The sequence below is a fragment of the Myxine glutinosa genome, chromosome 11 (genome assembly GCF_964187855.1).
Source record: "Myxine glutinosa chromosome 11, kmMyxGlut1.1, whole genome shotgun sequence".
Classification (NCBI taxonomy): domain Eukaryota; kingdom Metazoa; phylum Chordata; class Myxini; order Myxiniformes; family Myxinidae; genus Myxine; species Myxine glutinosa.
In genome coordinates this window covers 106,067,357-106,081,819 of record NC_136271.1, presented here as the reverse complement: position 1 = coordinate 106,081,819, position 14,463 = coordinate 106,067,357, and the positions used below count along the sequence as shown (strand labels likewise).

Below are 14,463 nucleotides of genomic sequence, written 5' to 3'. Positions count from 1 at the left end.
GACCAATCAGCCTGCTCCCAATTATCAGCAAAGTAATGGAATCCATCATTGCTTCGGATATCAAATCCTTCCTCTTCTCCAATGGCTTGATCTCTGATCATCAATTTGGATTCAGACCAGGTCATTCTACTCTGGACATGTTGCTTCTGCTGTCTCAACAATGGATGGAGGTCCTCGATGCCAAACAGGAAATCAGAGCTGTCTCACTTGACATATCACGTGCCTTCGATACGGTCTGGCACCCAGCTCTGCTCACCAAACTCACCTCCTATGGTATTCGGGGAAATCTCCACTCATGGCTTGCGGACTTCCTCTCTGGTCGTAGGCAACGTGTGGCCCTGAATGGATTTCTCTCATCTCCCCTTCCTGTTCTGGCTGGAGTTCCCCAAGGTAGTGTTCTGGGCCCTGTGCTATTTCTGGTCTCATCAATGATCTCTCCGACTCTCTGGAAAATCCTCTCCATCCCTTTGCTGATGACTCCACTATCTGCCGCTCTATTCCTCATCCCTCAGATCGGCAGTCTGCAGCCTCCTCACTCTCTGCAGACCTGGACAAAATCACAGACTGGTCAAACAAGTGGAACATGTCTTTCAATCCTGACAAATCTCACACTCTTACAATGTCTCTCCGAAAGGACCGACTGGAAAACCCTCCCATCTACTTTCTCAACAATCCTCTCCAAGGAGTTCTGTCGCTCAAGCTTTTGGGTCTCACTATCTGCCATGATCTTTCTTGGGAAAACCACATTTCCAAGCTGGCCTCCAAAGCCAGTCGCCGACTGGGCATCCTCCGTCGTGCGAAGTCATTCCTTGGCACACCTGAGCTCCTCACCACATACAAGGCTTTCAGCCGCAGCTCAATGGAATACTGTTCCCCCCTCTGGGCTGGTGCTCCTGCCTCACACCTTGCTCGGCTTCACGCTGTTGAGGCCAAAGCTTTCAGAATCATTGGAATCTCCTGCGATGAAGTCAACTCCGAGGGCCTTTCACTCACTCACTCACTCACCGCAGGCAGGTTGGTGGTCTTTCTGTCTTCTACCGACTCCTCTCCGGCCTTGCTCCCCCAGCTCTCTCTGTGCTCTGTCCCCCCAATATTCCTTCAGGTCGCACAAGATCTGCCTGCAACCCTCTTATGGTTAAACTGCCAAAGTCTAGGCTCTCTGCTCACCTTCACTCTTTCATTCCCCTTTTCTCCCGCCTCTGGAACAAACTCCCCAACTCCCTTCAATCCCACTCCTCCCTCCAGGTCTTTAAAACAGCTGTTCACCACCATCTCTTATCTTCCCCCATCGAAAACCTTGATCTTTTCTACCCCCGGTAATTCACCCCAGAGTCCTTGCAGTGTTCATATGTTTTATTCCTCTCCCACCTCCCCCCAAGTCCTCCCGATGTCCCTGCTCTCAAATGTTGTGTTTGTGTCCTCCCCCCTCTCTCCCCATCTTGTCTGCCGCTCCCCTTGTTTTTTGTGTTTTGTGTGTCGGTTTGACTTTTTGTGTGAATAATGTTAGCTTTTTCACGAGCCTCGATCTTGTATCCAAAAAAAAAAAAAAAAAAAGGGAGAGATTACTGGAATTATAGATAGATGAATTGCCTCGCGGGCTGGATCAAACGGTCTCGCGGGCCGTATACGGCCCGGAGGCCAGAGGTTCCCCACCCCAGCCCTAGACCATCAATATAGTATGACAAATCAAGATCATGGAGCTACCTGTGTTCTTTGGCTACACTTTGTTGGACAGAAATATCATGGCTTTACAAGAGGTTTTTTTTTTTTGTTTGTTTTTCTTTCTTTCTTTCTCTCTCTCTATACATAATCGAGGCTCGTGAAAGAGCTAACATTTATCACACAAACAAATCAAACAAACTATATAAAAAGGGGAGCGGTAGACAAGATGGGGAGAGAAGGGGAAGCACATAAACACAACATTTGAGAGCAGGGACATCGGGAATGTGTGGAAGGGAGAGGGCTTGGGGGGAGGCGGCGTGGGAAGGGTGGGGGGGTGGGAGAAGTATAAACACAAGGACACCAAGGACTTCCAGGAAAGAAGTTGGTATTTCAAAAAAGTGGATTTGGGGTGAAATTAGCGGGGGTAGAAAAGATCAAGGTTTTGGATGGGGGAAGATAAGCGATGGTGGTGAACAGCTGTTTTAAAGACTTGGAGGGAGGAGTCGGATTGAAGAGAGTGAGGGAGTTTGTTCCAGAGGCGGGAGAAAAGAGGAATGAAGGAGTGAAGGTGAGCAGAGAGTCTTGATTTTGGCAGTTTAACCATAAGAGGGTTGCAGGCAGATCTTGTGCGACCTGCAGGAATATATTGGGGACAGAGCCCAGAGAGAGCTGGAGGAGCAAGGCCGGAGAGGAGTCTGTAGAAGACAAAGACCACCAACCTGCCTGCGGTGAGTAAGTGAAAGGCCCTCGGTGGTAGCTTCATCACGGGAGATTCCAATGATTCTGAACGCTTTGGTTTCAACAGCGTGAAGACGAGCTAGGTGTGAGGCAGGAGCACCAGCCCAGAGGGGAAAGCAGTATTCCATTGAGCTGCGGATGAAAGCCTTGTATGTGGTGAGGAGCTCAGGTGTGCCAAGGAAGGACTTCGCGCGACGGAGGATGCCCAGTCGGCGACTGGCTTTGGAGGCCAGATTTGAAATATGGTTTTCCCAGGAAAGATCATGGCAGATAGTGAGACCCAAAAGCTTGAGTGACAGAACTTCTTGGAGAGGATTATTCAGAAAGTGGATGGGAGGGTTGTCCAGTCGGTCTTTTCGGAGAGACATCGTAAGAGTGTGAGATTTGTCAGGATTGAAAGACATGTTCCACTTGTTTGCCCAGTCAGTGATTTTGTCCAGGTCTGCAGAGAGTGAGGAGGCTGCAGACTGCCGATCTGAGGGATGAGGAATGGAGCGGCAGAGAGTGGAGTCATCAGCAAAGAGATAGAGAGGATTTTCAAGAGAGTCGGAGAGATCTTTGATGAAGACCAGAAAAAGCACAGGGCCCAGAACACTGCCTTGGGGAACTCCAGCCTGAACATGAAGAGGAGATGAGAGAGGCCCATTCAGGGCCACACGTTGACTGCGACTGGAGAGCAAGTCCGCCAGCCATGCGTGGAGATTTCCATGGATACCAAAGGAGGAGAGTTTGGTGAGCAGAGCGGGGTGTCAGACCATGTCGAAGGCACGTGATATGTCGAGGGAGACGGCTCTAATTTCCTGTTTGGCATTGAGGACCTCCATCCATTGTTGAGACAGCAGAAGCAGCATGTCCAGAGTAGAGTGACCTGGTCTGAAACCAAATTGATGATCAGAGATCAAGCCATTGGAGCAGAGGAAAGATTTCATATCCGATGCAATGATGGATTCCATGACTTTGCTGATAATTGGGAGAAGGCTGATTGGTCTGTAGTTGCTAGGATCTGTTTTTGCACCTTTTTTGTGTAAAGTGGTAATGTTTGCTGATTTCCAAGATGCTGGCAGATGACCTTGAGCAAAAGAGAGGGTGAAGAGAACAGAGAGAGGGAGTGAAAGAGCAGAAGAACAGGATTTTAGGACCCGTGGGCTGATGCCGTCAGGTCCAGTTACAGAATCAGAGTCAAGGGTTGACAGAAACTTTTCCACCTTGTCAGGAGGAAAGGACACAGAGTCCAGGAGCAGCTGGGTACGGTGGGTACAGAGAGGGATGGGCTTGGGACACAAGATTTAGAGGCAAACACAGAGTTGAGGCATTCAGCTTTTTCATGTGCGGAGTCAGCTGTGTAGCCGTTTGAGGTAAGGGAGGGGATGGAGGGGGAACAAACGCCAGAAACAGATTTGACCAGACGCCACCAGGATTTGGAAGAGGGAGACAGATAAGAGTGTTCGGTCTTGAGAACGGAGAGATATTGTTTCCTGGCTCTCCTGAGGGTGGTCACCCACTTGTTTCGGGCTTTGTGAAAGGAAACTTGTGCCTAGTTTTACTAGTACCTTTCAGATTATGTGCAATAGTTTTGAATTGGTCTTATTCCATGAACACTATGGCACTTTATTTTAAAGGACCTCAAAATTCCTTTGCCCTTTTTGAATGATACTTTTGCGATGTGATAAAATACAAGCTACTTTTGCTACTTTTGCGATGTGATGATAAAGATTAATTACGTATTTTGTATTTTCAGATGTACAAGAAGGCTTGTGGATTCCAGTAATTAGCAAGCTCAGGCAGAATGTTGATGATGCATCATTGCCTCTTTCTCAACCCATGGTGGATCACATAGAGGACATTCCAGCTCGAGACTTATCGAGCCTCCGGTTAGAAAATCAGCTCCTGAGGAATGAGACGACTTCGCTGAACCAGGAGATGGCGACGCTAGTCCACAGCAACAAACATCTTCAGGACGGTCTGTTTAAATAGTTTTTTTGTTTTTTTTCCTCATCTGTTGCGTTTGTTCTATGAGTGTGGTCCTGTTAATCACAGTTCCCAAATGGATAATTGGTCAAAGCAAAAAGATACACCAAAGTTTGAATGTTAAATTTGGTCTTTTGTTCATAATTGTAGTCGTTGCTACAGATTTGTGTCCTTTTTAAAAATTATTTTTGGTTTGAGTGTTCGTCTGTGTGGTATTCCCATCTGAGCCCTTTATACATGACGTTCAAATCCCTTTACCTCGTTATTAGTCCCCTACTGGTAGTTTTGAAAATACTTTAACGAGAATAAAAGATACTTTGTAAAGGCTTATGAATCAAAGGGAGGCGCAAAGTGCCCCTCCCTTTATATCGGGGATCGTTTCTCTGTTTGCAGCTTTTACATGGGGGCTGAAAATACGTTTCTTGGCCTCTACTGGATGAAATCGGCTGCAAATTTCAAAAGTAAATGCTTTGTACATTGAGGTAATATGTTCCAAATTTCCGCAACATCGGTTTCAGCATTCTTGAGTTTTATTTCGAAAACCCTCAAAATCACTTTGGTGTCTTTCCATCTGTCCGTTCGCCAAAAATGTGTTGGCGCTCATATCTCAAGGGCTGTATATTGAAACTAGCTGAAACTTGGAATATACATTGGCCAATAGGTCTAGTTAATGGCTTTTGAAACAAATTCCACTTAAGTGCTATAATTTTATAGTTTTTCACACCATAATTATATATATATATATATATATATATATATATATATATATATATATATATATATATATATATATATATATATATATATATATATATATATGCACACTTTATAACTCTTAAAAATATTATTAACCAAATCTAATGTGCTGGGTTAATGGCCTAATGGATAAGGCATCAGACTCCCAAGCTGGAGAGTGTAGGTTCGAGTCCCATCTGGGTTGAGTAATTATTTATTTTTTTCCCTACTTTTTGAAGTACATATTCTATATCGTCTTGAATAATCAAATGGAGGTTCCCTTTACGTGGGATTGTTTCTCTGCATGCAACTTTAACATGACTGAAAATTATTTTCTTGGCTTCTTATGGTATATTATATATATATATATATATACTGTATATATATATATATATATATATATCTATATTATAATAGCCGTAGATGATTCTGTCTGTCTGTCTGTCTATCTGTTGGGTGTCTGTCCGGGGTGTGGCTTACTCGGTTTGCAGAGTAGCTCCACCCATTCTGGGAGTGGCTATAAACAAATATCCACCATTTTATTAACTCGCATAGCTTTGAGTCCTGTTTTGTAGGCCCGTGGTGTCTTGCTCTCCCCCAGTTTTATTTCAAATCAAATTCGATAAATCATTTCATTTTTCACAGTCGCTAACATAGTTTTAGACTCGGTTGAAAAAAAACGGGAAGAAAATCCGATGAAAGTTGCCGTTTATAGAACGAAATGAATTCTCAAAGGCCTGTAACTTCAAGGCCATTGAGTCTCTCTCACGCCTTTATCTCCAATCTAACTCACCATATGATTTCATTTTTATCGATGGTTTTACTTTTAGACTCGGTGTCAGCAATAATTGAGAACAATCCACACACGCGGGAAAATGCAGAGATATATTTTTTAAAATCGCGTCATGGTGTATCATACACCGCCCAACATGACACCGCCGGCAATGTGTCGATATATATTAAAAATTCGCTTTTGCTTTTCCGTTATGATATATTACTATTTCGTTTGATGATAGTCGTCACAAAAACGTCAACAATGATGCCGACATATATTTCTTCGTTTTTATTTCATTCAACATATTAGCCGGAAGTAAAATATGTTTCAGGAAATTAACGAGAGATATTTCTTCGTTTTTTTTATTAGTTATGTGCGCATACACTTTAAATAGGTTTATTTGAAATCTTTAATTTTCCACAAACATTCCACACACGCGGGAAAATGCAGAGATATATTTTTTAAAATCGCGTCATGGTGTATCATACACCGCCCAACATGACACCGACGGCAATGTGTCGATATCTATTTTAAATTCGATATATCATTTCATTTTTCACAGTCGCTAACATAGTTTTAGACTCGGTTGAAAAAAAACGAGAAGAAAATCCGATGAAAGTTGCCGTTTATAGAACGAAATGAATTCTCAAATGCCTGTAACTTCAAGGCCATTGAGTCTCTCTCACGCCTTTATCTCCAATCTAACTCACCATATGATTTCATTTTTATCGATGGTTTTAGAGTCGGTGTCAGCAATAATTGAGAACATTCCACACACGCGGGAAAATGCAGAGATATATTTTTTAAAATCGCGTCATGGTGTATCATACACCGCCCAACATGACACCGACGGCAATGTGTCGATATCTATTTTAAATTCGATATATCATTTCATTTTTCACAGTCGCTAACATAGTTTTCGACTCGGTTGAAAAAAAACGGGAAGGAAATCCAATGAAAGTTGCCGTTTATAGAACGAAACGAATTCTCAAACGCCTGTAACTTCAACTTCAAGGCCATTGAGTCTCTCTCACGCCTTTATCTCCAATCTAACTCACCATATGATTTCATTTTTATCGATGGTTTTGGACTCGGTGTCAGCAATAATTGAGAACATTCCACACACGCGGGAAAATGCAGAGATATATTTTTAAAAATCGCGTCATGGTGTATCATACACCACCCAACATGACACCGATGGCAACGTGTCGATATATATTAAAAATTCGCTTTTGCTTTTCCGTTAAGATATATTACTTTTTCGTTTGATGACAGTCGTCACAAAAACGTCAACAATGATGCCGACATATATTTCTTCGTTTTTATTTAATTCAACATTATTAGCCGGAAGTAAAATATGTTTCAGGAAATTACCGAGAGATATTTCTTCGTTTTTTAAAATTAGTTATGTGCGAATACACTTTAAATAGGTTTATTTGAAATCTTTAATTTTCCACAATATAATTTACTTGCCATTTATCATTTGATGATTACGAGACAAATTCCTCTTGAGGATCGTGACAATTCATGCGCTGCGTGGAAACTTCTATTTCCAAAATGAATGAGACGATCGATGAAGAACGCAGACTTGAACAGGATGCAGCAAGAAAACGAATGAGACGGGCGAACGAGTCCATCGACGAACGTCAATGCAAACTTGCGGGGTCACCCGTGGGAATCCCACGGGCATGGATGTGTGTGACATTTCGACATATTGAGTTAGATGCTGCACATTCATTTTTACAAAATGGTTACTGGCAAGTCATCAGATCCAGAAATGGTGTAAAAACCACCGTTTAGAGGCCATTTTTCCCCGCAAAGCGGGGGTTGGCCTTTTCGGGGACCGTGGTAGTTGTTGTTTTTTTGTCCCCTTTTTGAAGCAATGTTTTACGGCCGGATGCCCTTCCTGACGCCAACCCTTTTTGCCGCCTTCAACGACAAACAGGGAATTACCAGTGAACTGGTACTCAATTAGCCGACCTCGGAAGGATGACAGGCTGAGTCAACCCCCCTGGCATTAATTCGGCGATCGACCGAGATTCGAACCCAGGATCCTAAGCCGGCACCCTAGCCGCTAGCCCAACACCAGAAATGGTGTCATGAACACAATTTATTTACGCACAAGCACAAAAGCAAGACGGGCCGATTTCCGATTCCGACGGGCCGACGGGCGAGACGGGCCGATTTCCGATTCCGACGGGCCGATTTGGAGCAAGAAAAAGAACGAGACGGGAGAAAAAGGAGAGAAACGAGACGGGGAAAGCCGATTGGAGAGGCGAGTGAGGCGCGATTGGAGAGGAGTGTGAGGCGCGATTGGAGAGGAGTGTGAGGCACGATTGGAGAGGAGTGTGAGGCGTGATTGGAGAGGAGTGTGAGGCACGATTGGAGAGGAGTGATTGGAGGGGAGTGTGAGGCACGATTGGAGAGGAGTGTGAGGCACGATTGGAGAGGAGTGTGAGGCGCGATTGGAGAGGAGTGTGAGGCGCGATTGGAGAGGAGTGTGAGGCGCGATTGGAGAGGCGTGTGAAGGATTGCAGAGGAGAGGAGTGTGAGGGATTGGAGAGGTGAGGGATTGGAAAGGAGAGGGATGTGAGGGTTTGGAGAGGAGAGGAGTGCTAGGTGGAGAGAGGAGAGTGTCAGGTGGAGACAGGAGAGTGTCAGGTGGAGACAGGAGAGTGTCAGGTGGAGACAGGAGAGTGTCAGGTGGAGAGGAGTGAGGGGTCACATATTATGTGAAATAACTAAATTCACACCATTTCTGGATCTGATGACTTGCCAGTAACCATTTTGTAAAAATGAATGTGCAGCATATAACTCAATATGTCGAAATGTCACACACATCCATGCCCGTGGGATTCCCACGGGTGACCCCGCTAGTATATATATACTGTATATATATATATATATATATATACTGTATATATATATATATATATATATATACACACACACACACACAAGGCTTCCGGTCCCTCGAGCGACGGGGCTTGCTTTGATCTCTCCACGGCATCAAAGTTTGAGTGTTTTCCCGTTCGTTTCTTTGTCAAATTTCCGCTGCGTATTTTGTTGTGTATGTGTTATTGTGTGTTTCTATTTGGTTTTGGTTTTGTAGTTGTTGCAAATTTGTGTGTAATTAGTCGTTTCTTTGTCCGCGCCTCGTGCGGCCTGGTGGCTCGTGCGCCTGCCTCCTCGTCTCGACTTGTGCCCCGCCCCCTATATTCTCGTTTGTTCTTTCACCTCTGCTCCTGCTTTCTCAAATCCACGTTCTCACTTAGAGACTTTTCCCAGATTGTTGTCATGGTTTTGTTTAAATATTTATTTAAATATGTTTAAACCGCAGCGGTGATCCCCCCCCCCCACCCCCCCCCCCCCCCCCCACGCCCCAGGATTTCCATGTTTTAAAAAAGTTTCCCAGTGTTTACCCTGGATAAGAATAGGTACGCCGTATCCCTGCGTGTCGTAGGAGGCGACTAAGAGGGTTGGCGTCAGGAAGGGCATCCGGCCATAAAAAAAAAACATTGCCTCAAAAAGAGAACCATGACAATTACAACGACATGTGGGCAGGGTACAGCCTGAAGTGGAGATCGGTTTCTGAGGTTTGGGACATGGAATGTAGGGACAATGACAGGGAGATCAGGAGAAGTGGTGGAAGTATTGGTCAGAAGAAGAGTGGACATATGTTGTGTGCAAGAGACGAGATGGAAGGGAAGTGGTGTGAGAATGGTGAAGGGTAGGCAGGGACAGAAATACAAGTTTGTGTGGCAAGGGTGCCTGGAGGGTGTGAATGGTGTTGGTGTCCTGTTTTCTGAGGAGTTTGTAGACAGTGTGGTGAGTGATAGGTTGATGATGGTGAAAATGATGATTGGAAAGCTCTTGGTGAACGTCATCTCGGGATATGCTCCGCAGGTTGGTCGGAGCGATGAAGAGAAGGACAAGTTCTGGTGTGCGATAGAGAAGCTGATGGAAAACGTGAAAGATGAGGAAGTTGTTGTGGTAGGAGGAGACCTAAATGGACATGTGGGAAGGAGTATGGATGGTTTTGACGGAGTTCATGGGGGTTACGGATATGGAGTGAGAAATGGAGAAGGTGAAAGGATTTTGGAGTTTGCTGATGGAGCTGATTTGTTGATTTGTAATACTCAGTTCCAGAAAGAGGATAATAAGCTTGTTACATACACGTCAGGTGGGTCGACGACAACCGTTGACTACCTGATGGTGCGTAGGCGAGATAGGGGGCACCTCCGAGACACAAAGGTGATCCCGGGGGAGGAGGCTGTTTCACTGCACCACTTGGTTGTCTGCGACGTAAGGGTGAAAGGTGCGAGGAGAGCTCGGCGGGTGAAGTACCAACCGAGAATGAAGGTGTGGAGGTTGAAAGAGGTGACAGTAAGGGAGGCATTAAAAGAGAGGCTGAGTAGGGTCGAGGATGATGTGGTTGAGCTTGAAAGTGGTTGGATGTCAATGAAAGCTAGTCTGTTGGGAGCCGTTGGTGAGGTATGTGGATGGACAAATGGACCACCGAGGCACTCGGAAACATGGTGGTGGGATGATGAAGTTGGAAAGAGGATTGACGAGAAGAGGAAGAAGTTCAAGGAGTGGCAGAAGGCGAAGGGTACGGGAGCAGAAACAGCAGAGCATGAAAGTTATAAGGCAGCCAGGAAGGCTGCAAAGAAAGAGGTAGCAAAGGCGCAGGAGGCATGTAGGAAAATGTTCGGAGAACGCTTGGATTCGGAAGAGGGTCAGAGAGCGGTATTCAGGATTGCAAAGCAGATAGCGAAAGAGAGGTGTGATGTGATGGGGGTGAGCTGCTTGAAGGATGAAGTGGGACAAATCGTTGTCGACCCAGATGGAATTAAAGGAAGATGGAAAAGATATATGGAAATGCTGTTGAATACAGAGAATGAATGGGATGGCAACAAAGAGAGTAACCCAGTTTTAGGACCGGCAGAGAAGATAACTGAGAAGGAAGTTGAGGAAGCGATAAAAGCAATGAAGGGTAGAAAAGCGGGAGGGCCGACGGGAGTTGTGGGAGATATGTTGAAGGCAGCAGGAAGTTGGGGTGTGAAGAGAATGACAGAGATCTGTAATCTGGTGGTGAAAGAAGGCCGCATTCCAGTGGATTGGGAACTGAGTACCCTCGTCCCTCTATACAAGGGGAAAGGTGACCCTCTGGAGTGTGGCTCGTACCGAGCGATAAAGTTATTGGAGCATGGAATGAAGGTATTGGAAAGGGTGTTGGAGAGGAGGATAAGGAAGAAAGTGAAGATCGACAAAATGCAGTTTGGATTTATGCCAGGAAGAGGAACGACAGACGCGCTTTTCATTGTGAGGCAGTTGCAGGAGAAGTACATGGAGAAGAGGAAGAAGTTGTTTCTTGGGTTTGTTGATCTGGAGAAAGCATTCGATCGGGTTCCAATCAAAGTATTGACATGGGCCTTGAGGAAGTTAGGAGTGGAGGAATGGTTGATCAGAGTAGTGATGGCAATGTACAAAAGAGCGCGCACAGCTGTAAGGACGAAGGACGGGAACAGTGGTGAGTTTGAGGTGAAGGTGGGAGTGCATCAGGGGTCGGTACTAAGTCCACTACTATTTGTAGCTGTGATGGAGGTGCTGGCTCAGAACATAAAGGAGGGTTTACCGTGGGAGTTGTTGTATGCAGATGATCTGGTGTTGATTGCGGAAAGTATGGATGGACTGAAGGAAAAGATGAACTCGTGGAAGGAATGTATGGAGACAAAAGGTCTGAAGGTGAATATTGGAAAGACGAAGGTGATGGCAAGTGGTAAAGCATGTGGTGAGGTGGAAAGAACTGGGAAGTGGCCCTGTGCTGTGTGTAGGAAGGGTGTCGGAGTGAACTCCATTCAGTGTACAATGTGCGCTGAGTGGGTTCATCAAAAATGTAGTGGTCTGAGAGGGTCATTAACCAGTGTGGCAGCTACATTCAAATGTAAGGTGTGCACAGAGGGAGCTGCAGATGGAGGAGATGTTGAGTTCGATCTTGGAGACAGTGTGAAGCTGGAAGGTGTGAAAACATTTTGCTACCTCGGAGACATGCTGAATGGAGAAGGTGGATCAGACTCGGCAACGGTTGCTCGAGTGAGATGTGCATGGAAGAAGTTTCGGGAATTGAGTGGCGTGCTGATGATGAGGGGAGTGTCGTTGAAGCTGAAGGGAAAGGTGTATGCTGCATGTGTGAGAAGTGTTATGATTTATGGGAGCGAGACATGGGTAATGAACGTAGAGCAGCAATGAAGGTTGGAAAGGGTGGAAATGCGAATGGTTCGACGGATGTGCGGAGTATCGTTGAGAGAGAGGAAGACAAATGATGAATTGCGAAAGATGATGGGAATAGAGCCTGTGATTGATGCTGTGAAGAGGAACAGGTTGAGATGGTTTGGTCATGTGTTGAGGAAGCATGAAAGTGACTGGTTGAGAAGAGTGATGGAAATGAATGTAGAAGGAAGTAGAAGACGGGGAAGACCGAGAAAGACTTGGCTAAAGATGGTGGAAGAAGAAATGCGGGCAAGGGGGTTAACAAGGAGAGATGCAGAAAATAGGGCAAAATGGAGAAGATTGTCATGGGGACCGCAAGGCTAACCCCCGCTCTAGCAGGGAAAATGGCCTTTTAAAATGCATGTTGTTGTTGTTGTTGTATATATATACACATAAATACACACTTTATACCCCTTTAAAACATTTAAAATATATAAAGGGGTGCCAATTTGATTCATACAGCTGCATGAAGAAGTAAATGTATTTTATTTGTCAGATTTAGGTGCCCCTTTGTATGAACTTTTCTGGAGCATTACTTGGTTCCTCCGAAGAACACAAGGGTAGTACAGCATGCACACGAGATTTTTTTGAATGTCCCTTCTTTTCTCTACTTTGCCACATGGCACATGCCCTTATATTAAGGGGCCTTTTCTATGCTCCTGGCATTTTACCCAAGAATGTACTCTTATAGCAGACACATTTTCAAATTATAATTTGTACACATTTACCTCAGAAGTGTCGATAGATGCAATTACATATTTGTAAGACTGCGCAGGGTAAGTATTCTATGAATACCATCTAGTTATGATAATTTACAGAACAAGTTTGAGTTTCGGGAGGTTTGCCCAATTTTTCACGGATTTATGCCCTTTTTGGACATGGAACATATCACATATTATACATGGGTCAGTTTTCCAGACTTTTCCCCTTACCCTTCAGCATATTGAACTGAAACTTGGTACATGGTTTTGTTATGACAAGTTACAGAAACCAACTTTTTCTGTAGCTTTGTATAAAAAACCACCGTTTAGAGGCCATTTTTCCCCGCAAAGCGGGGGTTGGCCTTTTCGGGAACCGTGGTAGTTGTTGTTTTTTGGTCCCCTTTTTGAAGCAATGTTTTACGGCCGGATGCCCTTCCTGACGCCAACCCTTTTTGCCGCCTTTAACGACAAACAGGGAATTACCAGTGAACTGGTACTCAATTAGCCGACCTCGGAAGGATGACAGGCTGAGTCAACCCCCCTGGCATTAATTCGGCGATCGACCGAGATTCGAACCCAGGATCCTAGGATCCTAAACCGGCACCCTAGCCGCTAGCCCAACACCAGGGATGGCCCAACACCAGCTTTGTATACTGAAAACAATTTGTCCTACTGTATATGCCTCACAATTGCTGAGTGCTTGGGACAAGAACATTCATTGGGACCGGTAGGGGACATGTATTGCAAAGCAATTCTCCCTCTTGCTGTGTATTGTCCATGTATGTCGTTGTGGTTCAGGAATGTAAAAGTGCACACGTTCATGTCTCGCATATCAGATGTATACATTGAGTCTTGGATCACTGTTAAAAAAAACTGTGCTCTCTCACAGATCACTCGGTTCGAGTGATAGCTATTCATAAAGAATCAAGGGCCCGTCTGATTTGCTATATCAGAGACCAAACACTTATTCAGACTTCCCAGATATCTGCTAATGAACTGATTTTTGTTATCCATGAAAATTGTTTGACATTGTTGAATGAATTTTTAAAAAGTTTCTGCTGCTAATGGCATGCTGATAACAGGTTGTGTTGTTTAAGGGTAGTTTCAGAAATGTAAATTGGAAAAACTTTGCTTTTTCTTTATTCTACTAGAATATAAGACCCATCGCTTCGCTGACTGAAATACCAATCTTTGTTGTGATGGCTAATTTATGGGGGGGGGGGGGGGGGGGAAGGATTCCTGGGAGAGCCTGCTCTCCGTGCAGGATAACCAACGTGTGGTGGCATTTGCAGTTTTGACACGCGTGTCCATGTACTGTCGGCTAACCCCTGCTCTAGCAGGGAAAATGGCCTTAAAATGCATGTTGTTGTTGTCCATGTACCATTGTACCCATAAAAATATACATATATTTTGGATCACAAACCCTCCTTAGAGTTACCCGAATCCACCGTCGTCGGATTTATTGAAATCCGTTAATCCGTTCTCAAGTTATAACAAGACAGACACAGACAGACAGACAGACATGGCTCCTTTTATAATATAGATTTGGCATGCCTGTACATTATGTGCAGAGGAGATGAGGGCCTTTTGTGGCAGACCATGTAGATGAAA

At 44.7% G+C, this 14,463-nt stretch overlaps 1 protein-coding gene across 8 annotated transcripts in view; it reads left to right on the top strand.

Moving 5' to 3' along the window:
• GOLGA5 (golgin A5) overlaps nt 1-14,463 on the top strand; it is a 69,794-nt gene that overhangs the window by 12,469 nt on the left and 42,862 nt on the right. For all 8 annotated transcript variants that reach the window (XM_078786973.1, XM_068105067.2, XM_078786974.1 and 5 more), the window contains exon 3: nt 4,139-4,360. In XM_078786973.1, the coding sequence (XP_078643099.1) occupies nt 4,139-4,360 (222 nt within the window). The remainder of the gene's footprint in view (nt 1-4,138; nt 4,361-14,463) is intronic.